Source organism: Spermophilus citellus, assembly GCF_964194105.1.
Source record: "Spermophilus citellus genome assembly, chromosome: 4".
Taxonomy (NCBI): domain Eukaryota; kingdom Metazoa; phylum Chordata; class Mammalia; order Rodentia; family Sciuridae; genus Spermophilus; species Spermophilus citellus.
This window is the reverse complement of record NC_138185.1, coordinates 184158352-184179993: the sequence shown is the minus strand read 5'-3', so window position 1 is coordinate 184179993 and position 21642 is coordinate 184158352. Positions and strand designations below refer to the sequence as shown.

At 31.7% G+C, this 21642-nt stretch overlaps 1 protein-coding gene across 4 annotated transcripts in view; it reads left to right on the top strand.

Annotated features, from left to right (window-relative positions):
* ARHGAP5 (Rho GTPase activating protein 5) overlaps positions 1–14623 on the top strand; it is a 73486-nt gene extending 58863 nt beyond the window's left edge. For all 4 annotated transcript variants that reach the window (XM_081290022.1, XM_081290021.1, XM_081290023.1 and 1 more), the window contains exons 4-7: positions 2897–2974; positions 6211–6342; positions 7994–8099; positions 11942–14623. In XM_081290022.1, coding sequence (XP_081146148.1) covers positions 2897–2974; positions 6211–6342; positions 7994–8099; positions 11942–12269 — 644 coding nt within the window. In that variant the 3' untranslated portion in view covers positions 12270–14623. The remainder of the gene's footprint in view (positions 1–2896; positions 2975–6210; positions 6343–7993; positions 8100–11941) is intronic.
* The last annotated feature ends 7019 nt before the right edge of the window (positions 14624–21642 follow it).

The window sequence follows — 21642 nt, the reverse complement described above, 5'->3', positions numbered from 1 at the left end:
GGAAACTCTTAAGCAAGAACTAATACTCTTATCCATAGCTGAAGTTCTTCCTCAAGGAAACCTTAGTTCCGTTTTTAATGCTTTTTAATTGATTAAGTCAGTCTTACCCATATTATTGGTGATGATCTCAACTGATTTTTAATGTTGATCACAATAAAAGACCTTTATGTCCAAATCTAATTAATGTTTGATCGACTAACTGCATATTATGCCTAGAAAAGATGACACACAATACGGGCCATTATTCTATCTATAATTAGCTAAGTATGTTAAAAATAAGCATATTTTTATTTCTTTTTTTTGCGGGGATGGTGCCGGGGATTGAACCTAGGGCCTTGTGCATGCAAGGCAAGCACTTTACCAACTGAGCCATATCACCAGCCCAATTTTTCTTTCTTTTATAAATGAATCAATGAACTGCCCAGTTTGAAACTAATAAAATTGTTTAAATTTCTAGCAGTTCTCACATAAGAACTAAGTATAAAGCTGAGCGACATTTTTTTGTAACTTACTTTCTCTAATTTTGTGCTCATAGAAAAGTTGTAATGCTAACATAAGAAGTTCCCATATATTTTTATTTTGTTCCATTGCTTCTCTTCTGTATACACATATGTTGACAGTTAAGTTTAAGGCTTCAGGCCCTTTATTCCAATGTGTAAGTATTTTTTCCTGGATAGCCTTGAGCAAAACCATAGTAATGTATATGTATTTGCATACTTTAGATCTGTATCTCTTATCTATATTAAAAACTGAGTTTATGCTGATATCTCCAATTTTGATACAACACTACAAAGTACATTTTAATTCTCACTTTCCTTTTTATATTCATACTTTTGGCCATTGACAAATGCTAGATTATTTGTTGTTCCACCCATTCCTGAAGTCTTTTCATTTTTCTTAGTCTTATTTCTTCCTGTTACTTAGAGTGGTAATCTGTACTGATTAATCTTCGAGTTCATTTATTCTTTTCATTGTCATTTCTCTCCTGCTATTTATTAAGCCCATTCAGTGAGTTTTTTTTTTCTGTTAATATCTTTGTTCTAAACTTGCCATTTAGTTCTTTGAATTTTCTGTTTCGTTACTGAAACTTTTTTTTTTCATGTTTCCAGTGTGTTCATAATTCCTCATTCAAGTATTTTTATAATGCTTACCCTAAAATCCATGTCAGATAATAATAGAATAATAGAAATTTTTCTTGGGTTTGGGTATGATAAGTAATTTTTGTATTATTATTATTATATTCTGGCCATTTTGGATATTGTGGGACTTTGGATCTTATTTAAATCTTGTGTTTTAGCAGAACTAGCAGGAGAGGGGGCCTCCCTGCCAGGTGTTGTTGAAAATTTCCAAGTCCCCACTTTGCATCCATTGATTAGTACCACATTTGGGAAGATAGGGTATCTATGACCTCTGGGTATTAGTAGAAGTTTAGGCTCTCCATTCATCCTCTACTGACACTGAGAGAAGATAAAGAACTCCTTGTTATGAATGATCAAGGGTGAAAGTCTGTAATCTTCCCAGTAGGCTTTCCCACTGATTGATAAGGGTAAAGAGAATCATTTCATGCTGTTTGGCTTGAGTATGGAATCCATTAATGTCAAAAATATATTTGTCTTGCTATCCTGTACCTTTCCAGATCAAAAAAGAGAACAAGCTTTTCTTGTTGGTGGCTTTTTGTTCTATTATTGTTGTTTAGTTTTGGATAGGATGTTTGTTGTTGGTACTCATTGGTGTTTCTGGGCTATTGGCCTCTCTGTTGCCCTGTCCAAGGCTTATAAGAGGCATAAAGAAAATGCATCCAGGTGCAGTGGCACACATATGTAATCTCAGCAGCTTGGGAGGCTGAGGCAGAAGGATCATGAGTTCCAAACCATCCTCAGAAAAAGTGAGGTGCTAAGCAACTCAGTGAGACCCTGTCTCTAAATAAAATATAAAAAAGGGCTGGGGATGTGGCTCAGTGATTGAGTGCCCCTTTGGCCACCCTGCCAAAAGAAAAGAAAATGTAGAAACTTCCTGTAAGTTCTGATCATAAGTCACTCCACCTTTGCTCCACTATAAGAGGGTTATTTTTTGTTTGTTTGTTTTTTGGTACTGAGGATTGAACCCAGAGGAACTTTATCACTGAACTTTATCTCCAGTCTTTTTTTAAATTTGAGACCGGGTCTCTAAATTGCTTAGGGCCTTTCTAAGTTTCTGAGGCTGGCTTTGAATTTGCGATCCTTCTGCCTCAGCCACCGGAGTTGTTGGGATTATGTGTGTGCCTCTGCACCCAGCAAGAATCCTTTTTTTTTTTTTTTTTTTTTCAAACATACTGTTTTCAGGGTTTTAAGCTGCAATTACTGGGAAGAGTAGAGAAAAGTTTTTTGTGTACTGATTTTGTTCAGAAATGGACGTATTGAATGATTTCGAATAGAAATCAGTTCATTAAAAACTTAAAATGCAGTGGGGATGTGGCTCAAGTGGTAGCACACTCACGTGACATGCGTGCGGCCCGGGTTCAATCCTCAGCACCACATACAAACAAAGATGTTGTGTCTGCTGAAAAACTAAAAAATAAATATTAAAAAATTCTCTCTCTCTCTCTCTCTCTCTCTCAAAAAAAAAAAACTTAAAATGCTCAAAATATTTTTTTTTGAAGTTGTTTTTTTTGTGCTCGCTTCGGCAGCACATATACTTTTTTTTTTTTATTAGTTGTCAATGGACCTTTATTTGTTTACATGTGGTGCTGAGAATCAAATGCAATGCCTCACACATGCTGTGCAACTGCTGAGCCCCAGCCCAAAATATTTTATTCTTAAAAATATTTATCATCATGTTTTGGTAAGTCACTAAGTACATAAGATTAAGTATATTCTTATGTGTTTCTGAAAACATGTATATTTCTTTATTCTTTTAGGGTTATGTACTGAAGGACTGTACCGTGTTAGTGGTAACAAAACTGATCAAGACAACATTCAAAAGCAGTTTGATCAAGGTAGGAAGATAATTGTGTACAATAAAATTATTGTTTATTATTTTCCTTATTGGCGTTTCATGGTGGGAAGATTTTTTATTTGAAAACTTCTTAAGGAAATGAATATTTAGAGGAGGGAGTTTCAAAGCGGGATTAGAAGTATTAAATAGAATAGATGCTATAATAAAGGTACAGGAGAGCAGGCAAAAGTCTGTTTTTTACACTAGCAAGAAAATTATTATTTTAGAACCTTTTGTTTATTAAAGTACTGACTAGTAGGGAATCAGGCAGTTGGAGATTAAAAAAAACTTTTAAAATACATTTGAAGGAGAAGAAAGATTGAAAACAATAAGCAGTAAGTAGATCAAGAAAATACAGTAGTAGATCAAGAAAATACAGTATTTATATACATATAAAGAGCTATAAGAAAGGAGGTACTGAAAAAGAAGGCCCTCAGTATTGAAATAGTCTGTTATAGGGCCAATGGAATAAAGAAGTAGAATTTATAGGTTTTGTTCTGGTAATAATGCGAGACTATGTCATATTCTAAGAATACAGAGAATAGTTCAAAATAAATTTGGGGGGCAAGATTGATATTTTATGGCGAAGCTACTCTCAGTTTCTTTCAATATTTCATATTCTTTCCATATTTTATATTCTTAATTCAGTAAGCTATCACAAATAAGAGTGTATGACTGAACTTTATAAATCCATCACCAGAATTGGAAAGGCAATAAGTTGACTTATGATAGATTAGCATCTTTATATCAGAGATAATCCAATGTAAATGTTGTTGGAGGGGGGTGTCCTTGATATTTACCATTAAGAATAAAAATAAAGCTAAATACCCTTCATCTTCATAAGTAAATTTTGTGTATATATATATATATATATATATATATATATATAAAATTTAAATGAAAGCCAAAAGTACTAGGGGGACCATGAATGAATATTTTTAATAGTATTGGATTAGGGAAGTTCCTAAACTTCATGTAAAAACTAGAAAGAATGAACCAAAGTAATATAATATAGACTGAACTACTTAAAATATAAAAATTCTCTATGAGAATATAGATAAAACATAAAGTTGGTCACAGTGGAAAATGCCTGTAATTCCAACTCCTCAGGGTCTGCTGAGGCAGGAGGACTGCATGCAAGTTGGAGACCAGCCTTGGCAACTTAAGGAGACCCTGTCTCAAAATAATGAATGAATAGGGATGCTTCTTAATGGTAGAGAACCACTCTTTAATCCCCAGCACCACAAGCAAAATAAAAAATGTAAAACCCGAAGACAAAGTATAATCTTAATGATGGTGTTGGAATATCAATGCTAGGTGAAACAATTTATATCAGAAGAAAGTCACCAGTAAATACTTGAATATATGCTTAGCTTCTATCAATGATAAAAGAAAAAAATTATTGAAAGTTTATATTATCAGAGTGGAAGACTGTTTGATATAGTGTGGGCAATCAAGTATCAAGTGCACTATTGATTGTGGGTGCCTTTTAAGGGAAAATTGTGAATATCTATTAAAAAGCAGGTAGCTTTACTAGAGAAATTCTACATTTAGCAGCTGACGTTACAGAAGCTTTTGTACAAACATACCAGGGCATTTGTTGCAGCATGTTTTGTAATTAAAAAGAAAAATGGTAGGGTACAAGGAGTGATGGTACATGTCTACAATCCCCAGTGTTTAATCAGAAGAATAGCCAGTTTGAGGCCAGCCTGGGCAACTATAGGTTGGGATATAGCTCAGAGCATTTGGTCTAGTATGTGTGAGGCACTAGGTTCAATCCCTGGTACTTTAAAAAAAAAAAAAAAAAAAAGGAATGGGGGAACCACTGGTGTGTCTGTAAGTGTAGAATACTTAATAGCCATGTAAAATAATTTGTTTGTTAAAATTGCAAGATATCAGTTGTTGAGTGGCATGTATGTGTACAAAAAATACATGATTTGCCAAAGATTATTATATATATTATTCCATTTAAAAAAAATATTATGGAGAACCTGTTTAGACTTTATAATATCAAATTGGTAAAATTTCATTTCTAATAATGAAGGCAGGCTAGTAGTTAATACCAAGTCTCTTAGATTTAATTTCATGGTTTTGTTTTCTAGTCTTACCACTTACTATTTTTGTGCTCTATTAAAGTTAATCTTTCTAAATTTCGGTTTCCTCATCTCTAGTGTAGGTGTCAAGAGTGAGCATGAAAATAATGCGTGTGAAGAATTTTCTGTGTGTTCATTGGGTAGCTATTATTACCCAATGAATGTAGCCTAAGGAAGTAAGTTTTTATACATGAAAGTATTTAGTAGAGCATCTTTTAATATTTTTCAATAAAATAAAATGCTCAGTAATAAAAATATCACGTAAGTTGATCAATGTGGGGAATATTTTGTAGACATTAAAGTTGTTTATGTAGAGCAAAATGTTAACAGTTGGAGATTCTAAGTTAAGAGATTCTGGGTTAAGGATATGTTTGATTTCTTAGAACTATTCTGAAAACTTGTGCAGATTTGAAATTATATGAAAATTAAATGTTACCCAGAGAAAACAAAATGTTTTAAAAAGTTGCATGAAATTTTAATAACCTTTAGTAATGTTTTAAAAATACAGAATACAACAGTTACTAATAGGGCATTATGTAAAATTGTGGATGTGTAACCGACGTGATTCTGCAATCTGCATTTGGGGTAAAATTGGGGGTTCATAACCCACTTCAATTTAATGTATGAAATATGTCAAGAGCTTTGTAATGTTGTGAACAACCAATAAAAAAAATAAACAAAAAAAATGAAATCAAATATAAAATGGACAGATGTTTAGGCTGTTGTTTGTTTGTTTGTTCTTAATGAGCAGAAAAGAGCTGAAAGGGAACATGACTAAAAGCATAAGCAATTATTGTTTCTAGGTGATGGGGGTAATTATTTTCTTTTTGGCTGTTCTATATTTTCTCATTTTAAAAACTTGTTACATAATTAACCTTACAAAACAACAAGTTAAAAAATACAAATTATAATTTATTTACATAATTCCTCTAAGGATTAGTAAAGTTCTTCAATATAATAAACCTAGCAGCATTTTTTATTGTTAACAGAAAGTGCTTCTTGCTTGGTTCTCTTTTCCCTTATCTATACAGTTTTTCAGTCTCTAAAGAAAAGTGGCTAATAAGAAGTTTTAATATCTTCTGATCTAAAAGTATCTTTTTAGCTTATTCTATAATCAGTTAAAATTTTAATTTTTGTTTTATAGATCATAATATCAATCTAGTCTCAATGGAAGTAACAGTAAATGCTGTAGCTGGAGCTCTTAAAGCTTTTTTTGCAGATCTTCCAGATCCTTTAATTCCATATTCTCTTCATCCAGAGCTATTGGAAGCAGCAAGTAAGTATAAATTTCTACCTACACACACACACACACACACACACACACACACACACACACACACCCTTTTGGGAGAAAGTTGCTGATGTCAGTTTTCAGGTATTGATTGCTAAATATTAAAAAATCAAGTCATACACTCATATAGCTATAAAAATTCATCTTACTAGAACTCTGTTTCTTAAAGATGTTTTCCTCTAAACTGAAATAAAATCGGGATCCCCAGGGGTGGCCCCCAAGAATATTCAGTTTTAGTTAGCCTCCCAGATGACTTAAATGCTATTGTGATTTATATTTTTAATTCAAACTCCAGAAGCACTATAACAATATTAAATACTTCAAATGAATGGATATGTAATGTACTTCAGTAAAATCTTAACCTGTGTAGAATCTACACACATTTAAACATTTTTTTAAATGAAGGAAATTAACTTTGGCTTCATATATTAAGTTTTTGGAAAAGGTAAGGCAGAAACATGAGATATTTAATTCCTACTTTGATATCAATCATTCAGATGTTTCCAGTAAGCAGATACTCGCTTATCTGGAAAATGAGGCATCATTTTGGGCATCAAGTAACCTACTGCTTGATTTACATTAACAACTAAATTTGTCTTTATATTTCTTTTTAACATTTTCTTTTTATTAGTAGTTTTCAAGTTCTTTTACTACTTCATTATAGTTTTGATTATATTAAAACTTTTTTTAAGGAATTAAAAACCATTTTGGTATATTCTCAAAAAATATAGTTGCCCTATACATGATCACATGTGTAGCTTGTAAACTAAGAAAGGGGTTCAGCTGATAGCTTAAATCTTCTTATTTCTTGACCATAACTTTCCTACTTAAGGACATTTTCAAGAGCTGGATCAGAGGTAAAATGTGACACATGAGAATTTGTTAGTATTTGTTAGATATGATGATATAGCATGCACAATGGCCTCGAAAATGAAAGAACAGGAAAGCAATCTATCTCTCAGTTTTCACAGGACCACATTTCAGTTACCCTATTTTATAATTTACATATTTTTTGAAGAGTAATTATCTTAAAATGCTTATACTGCCTATGACAATTTTTAATAAGTAGATTATGAGTAAGTGTGTATAGACAACTATGACCCGGGGGCCATTTTCAGAATATTACAGCAAAAGAAAAAGAAAATCTTATCACATGTTAAAGTTATGCATAATTCAAATTTCAAAAGTTTATTGGAAGATAGCCAACATTCATTTGTTATATCATTTATTACTGCTTTTGTGCTTCTCCTGCGACTTTGAATAGTTGTACCCACAAAGCCTGAAATATTTACTTACTATCTGTAGCATTAATTTTAAGAGGCCAGAAGATTTATAAGGAATTAGTAAATTTTAAATCAGTATCTAATTATATAAATTGCCTGGGTAAATTGCTAATATACCATTTCCTATATTATCAGTGCTGAGTCACTTTGATCTTTGATGAATAGCTTGACTTATAAGAAGGCTATTGCAGTATAGATAATGTCAGTCGAATTAATTTCTAAATTTAGATAGTTTAGCAGATTCTTAATTACTTTTTGTTGTTGTTTACCTATCCTAATATGTTTCAAACACATTCTTAATTGTTTTTTTTTAAGTATGTGGGTTTCACACAAAATTTTTACTACCCTTACAGAAATCCCAGAAAAAGCAGAACGTCTTCATGCCTTGAAAGAAATTGTTAAGAAATTTCATCCTGTAAACTATGATGTATTCAGATATGTAATAACACATCTAAACAGGTATTTTTGCTTTGTTTTTGCAAATAAAATTCACTATCCATTTAAAAAATGTAAACTTTATAAATTGGATAACTGTAAATTTCATTAAAGGAATGCAAACTAAACATGATTGGTTTTTCTATAATGGTTGTCTAATTTATATTTTCCTATTTATCTCTAAAACTATATGGTTATTTTTGTACATGATATAATAACATAAAAACCAAGTATGATCAGTGTATTTTCTTTTTATCCTGCTTATTCTTTTGTAGTTTGGATAAATCATGATTTTATTTGTAAAATGACCCTCATATAAGTAATCAAATCATCCTATTTGGATTTGGAAAAATTGAGGCTTAAAGAAGGAAATTATATTCTCCAAATCATATAACTAATAAGTGACACATTTTATGCCCAGAATCTAATTCTTAAATGGTTTGATTTGTTGCTTCTTCTGTACTGTATTGGTGTTTTATATCTTTCTTATTTTAAATATTCCATACGGTGGTTCTTTTCTTGTGTACTGGGGATTGAACCCAGGGGCCCTTAACTACTGAGCCACATCCTTAGCCCTTTTTGTTATTTTTTTTAAATTTTGAGACAGGGACAGGGTCTTACTAAGTTGCTTAGGGCCTCACTAAGTTGCTGAAGCTGGCTTTGAACTTGAGATCCTCCTGATCTGCTGTGATTACAGGCATGTACCACTGCACTCACCCACACAGTGAAATTTTATCACAACTTATCCTGTTACTTGAAATGCCGGGCACTAATCCTTACATTTCTCTGCCTAAATATTAACATTTATCATAGCTTCAAGCTTTTGCTTTTTTCTGAAAAGATGATATTCTCAAAAAGCATTCATTAACTAAAAGGTAATAATGTGTTAATAGTTAAAAGCTTAATCTGTAGAATCAAATGGACATCAGTGTGAAATATATCTGGTTCTGTGACCTTGGGGGAAATTACTTTTTCTTGCTAAGTCTTGATTTTCTCAACTGTAAAGTGAGAAAAATAACATTTCACAAAGTTCTGAGGACTGAATGGGATTGTTAGTTTTTATACTAATAGCTGTGTTTACTCTTCATGGTGTTTTCTACTGGTATTTTTATTAACTGCAGGGCTAGGAGTGTAGGTCAATGGTAGAGCATTTGCCTAGCATGTGTGAAGCCCTGGGTTTGATCCTTAGCACTGCAATTAGTCAGTAACTGCAGAGTTTGGGTTTTTTTTTTTTTTTTTTTAACTAAATAATATCAAGGTCTATACAAAGTGTATTTTACTCTGTACTTCTTAAAAGAAGTTTAAAGTTTATTATTGCTATCAATGTGTAGTACCAAATTATATTAACATTTCTTATAACCCTCTCCACAAATCTCTCATACCAACATACATAGTATTGTAGTATTACTTAGCAGTTTCCTGTTTTGAAGAGTACAGTACTGTAAGGAGAGGCTGGCAGAATGATAACAGTGTAAATGGATACTGTAGCAGACTTTACCTAACTAACATGAAGTATAGGAATATTTTATGAATATATACTATTTTACTGAAATGAAAATACAACTTCAATTAAAAGATTAGAGAATGCTGGGTACAGAGATGAATACATCAAATGTAATCCTAGCAGCTCAGAAGCCTGAGGCAGGAGGATCGCAAGTTTCAGGTCAGCCCGAGCAACTTAACAAGACCCTGTATCTAAGTACCATATTGAGTTTAGCTGATTTTTTTCTTCTTTTAAGAAAAGAAATGAAAAGGCCTCTCTTCCTTTATAAAAGAAGCATTGCATGAATGCATTCTCTCTTAACTTGAATGATAATGGAGATCCACCAGAGAGTAGAACAGAGAAATAACACAATCAGACTTAAATTTTTAAAATGAATGTTCAACTAGACTATAATTGGATAAGGCCTTCTTTGTACCAGGTACTGTCAAAGTGCTAGGGACATTGGTGAACAAAATAAAATAGCTATATATTTCATGGAGCTTACATTCTAGTAAAGGAGAAAATAAATGGGTAGGAGATGATTGAAAAGTTACAAAAATTAATCTGCAGAATTATTGTTTGGCTATATTCTCTTTGACTCTCCACATCCACTAAGTGTCAGATGAGATTTTTCTATTTTTTTTCCCCATTTGCTTTCCTTTGCCACTACTTTAGTTAACATTTCTTACGTAGGGACTTATAGCATAGTTATAGTTGAGCTCTTTCTCTGCCATCTTTCCTTACTAATTTTTCCTTTCTCCCAATGCCAGAAAGATCTTTCTAAAACATCTTTCTGTAAAGATCCCTTATGATTAAATAGCATTTTTATTTTCTTAGGAGCAAATCTAAACCTTGTAACACTAGGTGGTTCTAACTTCTTCAGTTGCATCACCCTTCCTTTTCCCAGATAGGTAATCTAAGCTCTGCTGTATTTTAACTAATAGCAATTAGTTAAATTGATATAAAAGTATCAATTTGTATCTAGTTTGTCATTACATCTTGACATGGCTGCCTCTCTTGTTCCTAAAAAGTGGTACCTAAAATAGCAAATCTAGCACTTTCCTATTACATAAAAATACCATGTTATTTTTATAACATTCTCCACAAATCTATCATACCAACATACATAGTATTGTAGTATACTTAGCAGTTTCCTGTTTTGAAGAGTACAGTACTGTAAGGAAAGGGTTATGTTAGATCTACCATCTTTTAACAAAAGGTTGATTTTAAGACTCTTTTAACAAATACTAATGAGTTTTACCATGGTAAGAGGGATATATATGTATATATAATCTATAGTATATATATAATTTGACCACATATTTTATCTCAGATGCACAACTTTTGTTTTGGGGTTTCTTTTGGTTTAGATCTTAGGAATTTTTTATTTTCATATTTAAGATTTTCCTCCTGCCCTACATGCTTCTGGACTCTTATGTATGAATTAGGAAAGTTAGATTAACTCCAAAGATCTTTCCCAGTTGAATAATTTTGAGTTCTATCCCAAGATTTGCCTCTTAAATTTTTTGCTTATTAAAGATAATAGAAGTGCTTGCCTCCAAATTTAAAGGACTATATGCCATTGACTTAATATTGAATATGATCATTTGTAAATTATTATTAAATCACATACGAAATTTAAGGTAGAATGTGTCATGAACTGAATGTTGTCTTTCAGATGATGTTTCTAACAATATACTAAAGGATTTAAAAGATTGCTTTATGAAGCTAGGTATAGTGGCGCACACCTTCCTCATTCCAGCCACTCAGAAGTCTGAGGCAAGAGGATTATAAATTTGAGGCCAGCCTCAGCAACTTAGTGAGGCCCTGTCTCAAAAAAACAATTTTTTAAAAAGGGCTAGGGATATAACTCAGTGATATCCTCAGCACTCCAGAGTTCAATCCTCAGTGCCCCTCCACCCTCCAACTTTTCCCCAAGAAAGGTTGTTTTATGGAATGCAAAAAAATAAGTGTTTTGAAAGTTCAAAATATTCTTGGTTGGGTTATATTAAAAAAAAATTTCTAAAACTAGTTGAAAGAGATGGCATATCCTGGTTATTTTTTAATCTCATAATAGTTTAAGAATGTGTGGGGTTTTGTTTGTTTTTAATCTCATAATTGTCTTATGAATTTAGGGTTTCCCAACATATGTACACAAATTAAGAAGGCTTCCAAGGCACAACTTTTTAAAAAGACTGTCTGACATTCTCACAATATGGATTTTTATTTTCGTTTCCTTTTTCAAAATGTAGTTGAATAAGAAGAAAGATACATAAATTCAATGTTAGGATAAAAGGTAACACTAATATGAGATAGTTTCTAGCTCTAGGATTCTGTAATTGTCGTGAATTCTGATTTCTGTTTTTTCCTTTCATAATTTCAGGGTTAGTCAGCAAAATAAAATCAACCTAATGACAGCAGACAACTTATCCATCTGTTTTTGGCCAACCCTGATGAGACCTGATTTTGAAAATCGAGAGTTTCTGTCTACCACTAAGATCCATCAATCTGTTGTTGAAACATTTATTCAACAGTGTCAGTTTTTCTTTTACAATGGAGAAATTGTAGATACTGGGAACACTGTGGCTCCTCCACCACCTTCAAATCCAGGACAGTTGGTTGAATCAATGGTACCCCTTCAGTTACCACCACCATTGCAACCTCAGCTGATACAACCACAATTACAGACGGATCCTCTTGGTATTATATAAATAAAAAGTGATTGCAGACAGCGTGAAATTTGAAAAAAAGCAAATCGATTTACACATGCATGTTTCAGGGTTCAGTAGAATATGTTTCGTACAGATAATTCACATTCAAAATGATGAGACATTTTCTCTCTGAACTGTATGGTATTCCTCATTCACTTACATTACAAATCTAAGACCATGTGGTAAGCATGACTGGAGAGGTTTAATTTTTATAAACAAAAATAGCTATAAAATACAAAGCTACTGCTGCATGCAACCTTATTGCAATCAGTATATCATTCCTGTGGCAATTTCTGTCACATTATATTGTGAATAAAATTTTTCTATAGAAATTAATTGATTTAAAAACTCACATATATGAAACATATAATGCTTTTCAGCCTGCTTTATGGCTGGTTTTGTTATTTGATGTGATAATTTGGACAACTTAATTTACATTCTAGCAGTCTGCATAGATAACTAAAAGCCCAGTTAAGTATTTCTTAATTTCAGGCTACTTAATGCCATGCTTGGGATGTTGTTTAAAAGAAAGAAAAATTATACAGCATATTTCACATTTCTACACCTTCATCATTAATTCTGAGTAAACCTGTGGATGATTTGATGAGGGATAAATGAACCTATTTCTTTTATGAACATACCAAGGACATGTTTGTGGCTAAAGTGAGTTGATAATGTTGTGCAAAGGATAGTTGTCACCAACTCATTTCTTTATGGTCCATAATGAAATAAACATTTTGTATACGGTTAATTCTGTAAACAGATGCATGTTCAAAAGATCTATGATGGTCTTGTAATCTTAATCTAATATATTTTAGATATTTTAATTTTTCCCTCTTGGGGAATACATTTAGTATAGTGTAGAGAAATACTTCATGACATTTTCATATAAGGTTATATAACTTTTCATAAACATGAAATTTGTTGTAGAAAATTCTTTAAACCAAACATTTTAATCTAGGACTTCAATTTAATCTGTTCCTTGAATCTATTTTTATGTGGCCCTTAGAAACATATCCAAAAAATCCATTGCTAATATAGCAATAAAAATACTTTGGGTACTGACAGACTCCTTGGAGTGTGTGTATATAAAATTACAAACTTGTATTCATATTCTTTTCTGTGATGTGTTGTACTAAAATCCAAAATGGCTTGTGCACCATTTTTTAAACCAATTTTTTCCTTTCATGTTGGTACCAGAGTTGCTATAAATCACTGCTGCTTTTGGGGTTAAATATTTTGTTAGTGAAGATACAACCAGAGCACTAAATTATGGAAAAAAAATTTGGAATAGATGGCACAGGTAAATTTTGTTAGGCTTTATTCAAAATTCTTTAATTATCAAGCCATGCCATTTTTTTTTCTGAAAAAAGGAAATGGTTTGTATTTCATTGCTACATCATATTTTATGTAGTAAAGAATAAATTTTTTTTGGTCAATGTTGTAATCTTCATCCATACTGCAATTTTAAGGTTATCTTACATGTATGGTAGTAAATAGATGATTTTGAGATTCAAGGCTCCTAAGAGTTTGATTTGCTCCATTTTTTCTAAAATATTCTTTCCTAACTGTTATGTCCTAGGCATTGTACTTCCAATTTTAACTTCAGAACCAAGATGTTGACATGAACCAGGCTGCTGTTGAAGTACATGTATATTATAAATTATCTTATTTGTGTTATACTCTTACATGTTATTATCTTTTCTAAGAAAACAAAGTCCCTATTATTCCTATTGCAAAGCACACAGGAATTAAGAAAGTACAGTAATTTTTAAAAAAAAAATCCGGTAAATGTAGTATTCTTAACTTGTTCTATATTACTTATACCTATTGTCTATATAGCTTTAATTTATAGCTGTCAGTTTAACATTGGCATGTCTGGCAAAGAAAATTAAACTTTAAGAGTTTTATAAACTGTTTCTAGGTTGCTAAAGAATTTATTTTTCTACTATATATGGTATAGACAAAGCATCAAACTATGTACAGGAAAAAAGCCTGACTATTTCTATTGGAAGTAGGCCGAAAAGAATTTTCAGAACTGTTCGTGTCTGGTCCATTCTGTCATAACTTTGCTATTGTAATATGTGAATCCCAGTTTATTTAAGCTATTCTCTTTTATACTGTGTTAATTTAACATTCATCTGCATTTAGTATCATTTTTGTTATTAAAATTAGCATTTACCATTTTTCATATGAACTCCCTTACACCTTTCCCAAATCTTATCTCTACTTTTCTATGCATTTCTATTGTTGATTTGACTCACTTCATAGTGAGTCATTTTAAATATTCTACATTTGGTTCAATCAACCAGTAGGTTACAGTTTTTGAAAATTAAAGTACGGTTTAAAGCTCAGTCTGTTACACTGAATTGATTGTGTTTGTTTTTGCCAAGGGTTTAGATATGTTTTTAAATATTAGCAAAATAATTCTAAAGACAAAATAACAAATTAACCTTTCTTCTGGTAAGTTACTAGAAGATTTCACTGTTTAGGGACGTATCATATATGAGACTTCTTAAAGGATTTAAAGAATAGTAGATAGTCTCATTATTATGGGTAAATATTAAGGCATTATATTTTAAAATATGAAATAAAATTCCATCTGCACATGTTGCCATTGTTTCATTTAAAGTTCAATGCTTAACAGTTAATACAATATTGGATTTAACAGTATCTAGATTAGCAATATAAAGAAGCATAGTGGTACTCTATTTCAAACTTTCAGTAGATTTTTTAGAAGTCAGGTACTATTCACAGATACTTATTAGAATATACAAATAATTTTAGAACAAAATTCCAGACACATAACATATTTCTGTTTGAAATGGTATTTAGTAGTACTCTTTCCCCCTTAACATTTACAATGTAAATACTGTAGGTAACAGCAATCTAACTTAGCCAAAAAGCAGCTTTTATTTTCCATACCAAATGTAAATAATGTAGACCTTTTGTTTTGTTTTGTTTTTTTGTTTGTTTGTTTGTTTTGAGGTACTGGAATCTAATTTCTAATATCTCTTAGATAAAAAGGGATTGATTGGAATAAGAACTTAGGCCTTAGCTTCCATGGTGAATTTTAGTTTTTTATACAGTATAATTGTGATGCTATTTGTCAACTGGATATAAATATATATATAATTTTAAAAAGTCAAAGTGGTTTGTTTCTTTGTTTATAATTAATGTAATTTTGTGCTTCACCCAGAGGATGCTGCAGTAAATTAAGTATCAGTGAAGCTTCTGATGTACAAAGAGTGCTATAAATAAAACATTAAGAAGCTGTGTAATTCTAAGTTATAGTTGCCTCTATTTTTACCATTTTGTTGGTAAAAATCAACTAATTTTTTCAAGTAAAATATGAAAAATAAATTGACATTAATATGAAATTTTTATTAGGAAGATGTATTACTGCACTTCCCCTGTATCATAAAAGGAGATCTAAAATTCATGTATACAGATGAAAATTGGATTTTAAAAATGGTCAGGGAAATGAGATTATGTATAGATTTCTAAAATTCAAATGTTACCTGAATTTTGAGCTGTGGCTAGACTTCCTTGAGCCACTGGAAATATTTTGAAGTGTATCCTAGTTATGGCAGAGATGTTAAAATTGAAGGATAACAATATTTTTGTTTTCGTGGTTTGGAAATATTAAGCCAAACCTAATAGTGTATAATGTCAGATTCTATGGATCTGTTGAGGTCTGTTTGACTTGAATCTTTGTATTTATCTTGAATTTAATTGTTTTAGTTAAGCAGTTTAATTCTTAGGCTGCATAACTTCTTTCTTGTTTCAGTACATTTGGGACATGTTTAGTTTTTTATTGTATTTAAATTCTTGAAATTCTTAGCCTTTTGGGTGATTATATCTGAAAATAAAATTTGCTAAGTTTGAATAAGGGAAGAAGCTACTCTTTAAAATCATTTTCTTATGGTAGCATTGTTTTATACTTGAAAAGATTATAAGCATTAATACCTCATATTCCAACATCTTGTCATTTGATATGATCCAAGTACTAGTCTTTTAGTCTTTATAAAGTAGTTCAAGTCTAACTAGTGAACTTTGAGAATCTTCACCATTCATTTGAACCTCATCATTATTCTACATGCATGATTCAGTTCACTTACATATAAACATGGTATTTTTATTTTTGTCAGGAGGAAGAAGATAGGAAGAGCAATGACATCTAATATTGTTCACAACTTAATTAAAAGTTATAAGGTTAGTGTTCTGTGGAAATTTTGAAGGCAGTGGGGGTGATTTTTGAAAAGCCAGTCAATAGTCAATAAAACATTTTATTAATAAATATATTACCCTTAAAATTAATATAATCCTGACAGTTATGGTTTGTCATATTTACCTGTAATTAGGAGTATTAAGACCTGCAATATATGCACTTTGTAAGTAGCTATTTAAGAATTTTTACTTGAAACATTTTTACTTGATTTATTCCCACAGTGTAGACTTTCTGTTTTGATTTTATTCTCTCAACTGGAAAGTTATTTTGAGCAATTTAATAATGGTCCTTCAGTCCTGATAGTTTGCCAGATATTTAGTTTAAACTTTCAGTTTTAACTTTTTTCAAACTTATTTCTATATTGTTTTATATCAGTATGAATGATGTAGGTTTAGCAATGGACCTTTTGTTTATTACTTCACTATTCACCCAAATTAGTTTTAATTGTGTCTGTATTCTTCATTAGATAATTTTGTCTTGTGTCCTTGAATTGTGAATGTTTTGTCCTGTTTAGTGTTTTCCACGTCTTGCCGTAAGTTCTGAAAATATTTTACCAACTTTCCATGTGTGGCTCTTAGTTTCCTTTTACTCCAGATTCTTGGTATTCTATTTTATTTGTTTTATTTTCCTCAATTCATGTGTTTAAAGAAGCAGAATTATTATAATATTTAATTCCATATAATAAGTGAAATCAGAAACAAGCACAGTCATACGTATAGAACTCATTTTTAAGTGTATAGATGAGGTGATTTTTTTTTATTTATTAGTGCATTATAGTTACACATAGTAGTTGTTCATTTTAAACAAAATCATCCATTCATGGATTTGCTTTATTCCATTTCAGTCCCTGGTTCTACTACATTTCCCAATTCTCCCTCCCTCCCTTCCTCAATTTTTCCTCTGCTCTTCATCCTTTCACTTGTTTGTTTTTTGTTGGTGCTTTATCAATCTACATAAAGGGTGAATTCATTGTGGTATACTTATACATGCACATAATGAATTTTGTTGAATTCATTCTGTATTTTCTCCCCTCGCCCATCTCTCCTTCCTCTCTCTTCTCTCAGTCTCCTTCACTAATCATCCGTATGTCTTTATGATATCTGATCCCACCCTACTCTCATTTTGCTCTAGCTTTCCACATGAGTGAAAATATTGAACCCTTGATTTTCTGATTCTTTTTTCACTTAGCATGGTTTTTCTAGTTTCATCTGTTTACCAGCAAATGCCTTAATTCCATTCTTTTTTATGGCTAAGTAAAACTCTATTTTGTATATATACTTCATTTTTTAATCCATTCATTTATTGATGGTCACCTGGGCTGGTGTCATAATTTGGCTGTTGTGAATTGTGCTGCTATAAACATTGTGGGTATATCTCTGTAGCATGCTGATTTTAATTCTTTTGGATAAATACCAAGGAGTGGAATAAGCTGGGTCTGTCTGATTTCCATTTCCAGTTTTTTGAGGACTCTTCACACTGCTTTCCAGAGTAATTACACTAATTTGGAATTCCCCTAACAATGTATATGTGTGATTTTTCCTCCCACATTCTTGCCAGTTTTTATTATTTGCATTGATAATTCTTTTCTGACTAGAGTGATATGAAACAGTGTAGTTTTGACCTGCATTTAGATGTTAAACATTTTTTCATGTATTTGGCCATTTGTGTTTCTTTTGAGAAGTGTCTATTTAGTTACTTTGCCCATTTATTGATTGGGTTATTTGTTTTTTGGGTGGTAACCTTTTTGAGTTCTTATGGACATTAATCCCCTATCAAAAGAGTAGCTAGCAGAGATTTTTTTTTCCCATTTCTGCAGACACTTCCTCATGCTGTGCATAGCTTTCTAATTTGATGCCATCCTACTTACTGATTCCTGGTTTTCCTTCTTGAGCCTTAGCGGTCTTGTTAAGGAAGTCAGTTCCTGCATGAATATGATGGAGTTTTGATCCTATGTTTTTTTAACAGTTGCAAAGTATATGACCTAATTCCTAAGTCTTTGATAAAGTTTGATTTGACTTTTGTGTAGGGTGAGAGACAGGAGTCTAGTTTCATTCTTCTACATATGGATATCCAGTTTTCCTAGCACCATTTGTTTAAAAAGCTATCTTAAAACATAATAGTTATAAACTAATTATTTGAGAGAATATAGTCTTTAGATATCTTCTCAGATTTACTTCTTGGAAATTTCATTTCTAGGTTTTACATTTGTTGGTAATTAGACATAGTTGTGAATGTTTTGGTATTATAGTATTTGAAGTGAGCAAAACTATTAGTAGCAATGTACTTTTAAAATACAAATGAAAATCTGTTTCACCCAGTAAAGTCCATTTTAAGTATTATTTTTGTGGTATAGATCAGGAGTTAGCAAACTTGTTCTGGGAAAGGACAGTAAGTATATTATACTTTGCAAATCATACAATCATTATGGAACTATTCAGCTCTGCTGTTGTAGTTTTGCCATTAGCCATAAACAATACAGAAGTGAATGAGCATGAATGTGTTCCAATAAAATTGAGTTTGGCCCACAAACTATGCTTGACTGATCCCTGGCATTGATTATTAGTAATAACTAAATTCTCTAATTTTTAATCTGTGGAATAATGATAGATTAATTCAAAATAATACAGATTGGAGTAAAATTTTACAAGGAATGATATTCTCTATTCCTACCACTTTTTTTCCAAAGTAAATTATCTCTTGGGTGTAAGTACTAAGTTAAAAAAAGCTATGTGGAGTGTTTGTAAAAAACTTAACTAAATTATTGAAACAAGGCATCTAAAAGAAGATAGATGGATATGTACTTCAGTACTAAATTGTTTTCACAGCTTTATTTCTGTTCTAAAGGATGACTAAGGTATTTGAGGTTAGTAATTGCATTTCCATATGCTATATTAATGACTACCAGGTAAATATTTCAGTAAGTTGTAGCATAGATTAATGAAGTGACATGTAATTAACATAAAAAATATAAAAATTGTGGAACCATAATGAGTCCAAAAGACATGATAGTCAATTCATGAATGATTTCTCCAATATTTAGACCACACTGAGACAGTTTAGGTTCCTTTGGAGAATCTTATAGGAGAGAAATAATTTGTGAGAGCAGGACTTCAGTTTTACTGGATGTCAGAGAATTCAAATGGAGAAAATGTAATCGGGAAATTCTTAAAGTCACACCTCAATATCTGCAATCAATGGAGAAATATTTGGGGAGATGGTCACCAAAGGATTATTTGCCTCATATCCATTTATGTTCATATTGGAGAGACCTATGAACATGTTAAGGTAAACTGGTATCAAAAGAATGCACACCAAACATACAAATGGAGTGACTATGGAAAAGCCTTAACCCAAAAGTAGGAATTCATATACCAAAATTTCATGGAGAAGAGAAATCTTATATACAAAATGTAGAAAGACTGTTAACCACAGATCAAACTTTATTATAGAATTAAAGCCCCCTTCCAAGATGACTTCCAGTGATCCCAGTTGCTGTTACTTATATTCTTGCATAGGATATACTAATCATCATACCAAGATTATACATTATGCCATTATTGGTATGTATCTGTGCATGCAAGCATTTTATGTGAACATAAGTGAAATTTTTTAAAAGCCAAATTTGATTACTTGTAAATGTTACCTGTTGTCTATACCCTTTTCATGTACCTTTATCTTTCAGAAGCGTTCTTGTACAGTTTCAACAGGAAGGGCTTTCTGCTGTAATGTTAAGATGATTTGAACCAACTTCCCAATTGAGGGCATTTAGAAAGTGAACAAAATTGTTTCAAAAATCAATTTGAAGGACATCAGAAACCTAGGTGAACTTGTCTATGGGAGCAACTTCTTTGAAGTTTTTGTAGAGAGATTCCTGTAGCAAGTATCCAAGAAGATGAATAAATACTTAAATACTTCTGATGGCTTCCTGCAGATAAAGGTGGACAGGAATTGGAGTTCAAGGCCTTCCAAGTATTAACTGCAGTTTTATAAATTAGATGTCTACCACAAAGTAACAAGGCATGTGTGGACGCAAAACAACTAAAACTACAATTGACAGAACCACAGGTTTTTAATTATGTTTACCTAACCTAGGAGACAAGATGAAGAGTTTACCAGGTAACTAGAAAGTACCAAATGGAATGGTAGGGCCAAACATAGAGTAACTAAAAACTCGGCAAAGGAAGCCTCATAAAGGATTAATATTTAGAATATACATGGAACTCAAAAAACATTTTTAAGAGAGTAATACACCTAATTAGATATTTCTCAAAAGGACATACAAATGGCCAACAACCCTATGAAAAAAAAATGTTAAACATCACTAATCATGGACATGCAAATCATAACCTCAATGAGGTATCACTTAACTGCAATAAGAATGACTATTATCAAGACACAAGTGTTGGTGAGGATGTATAGGAACCCTTGCACATTGTTGGTGAGAATGTGAATTAATACAACAGTTGTGGAAAATGTATAAAGTATCCTCAAAAATATAGCTTGCCATGTAATCCAGCAAACCCACTACTGGGTATACATCCTAAATGATGAAGTCAGTTTGTCAAAAGAGATGTCTGCACTTCTATGTTTATTGAAGCAGTATTTACAATAGCCAAGAAATGGAAATAGATTCTAAGTGTCTATCAACTGATGAATGGATAAAGAAAAAGTGGTACATAAGCACATTGGAATATTCTTCAGTATTTCCATAAAAAACAAATTCTGACATTTAGGACAACATGGATGGAACTAGAGATCATTATGTCAAGTGAGAAGCCAGACACAGAAAGACAAGTAAGTACTGCATGATCTGATGGATCTAAAAATATTATTCACAGAAATTCAGAGTAGAATTGTTACCAGAGGATGAAGAGAGTTGAAGGGAGAGGTGAATAGGAAGGGGTATATCAATAGGTACTAAGAGTTGGATGTTGTGGAGTTGGGGTTGTGACTCAGTGGTATAGTGCTCGCCTAGCATATGTGAGGCCCTGGGTTTGATCCTCAGCACCACATAAAGATAAATAAATAAAGGTATTGTGTCCATCTATAACTTAAAATTATTTTTAAAAGAAGTAATGGTGTACTATTGCACAGTAGAGTGACTATAGATAACAATATTTTACTGTTTATTTCAAAAAGCTA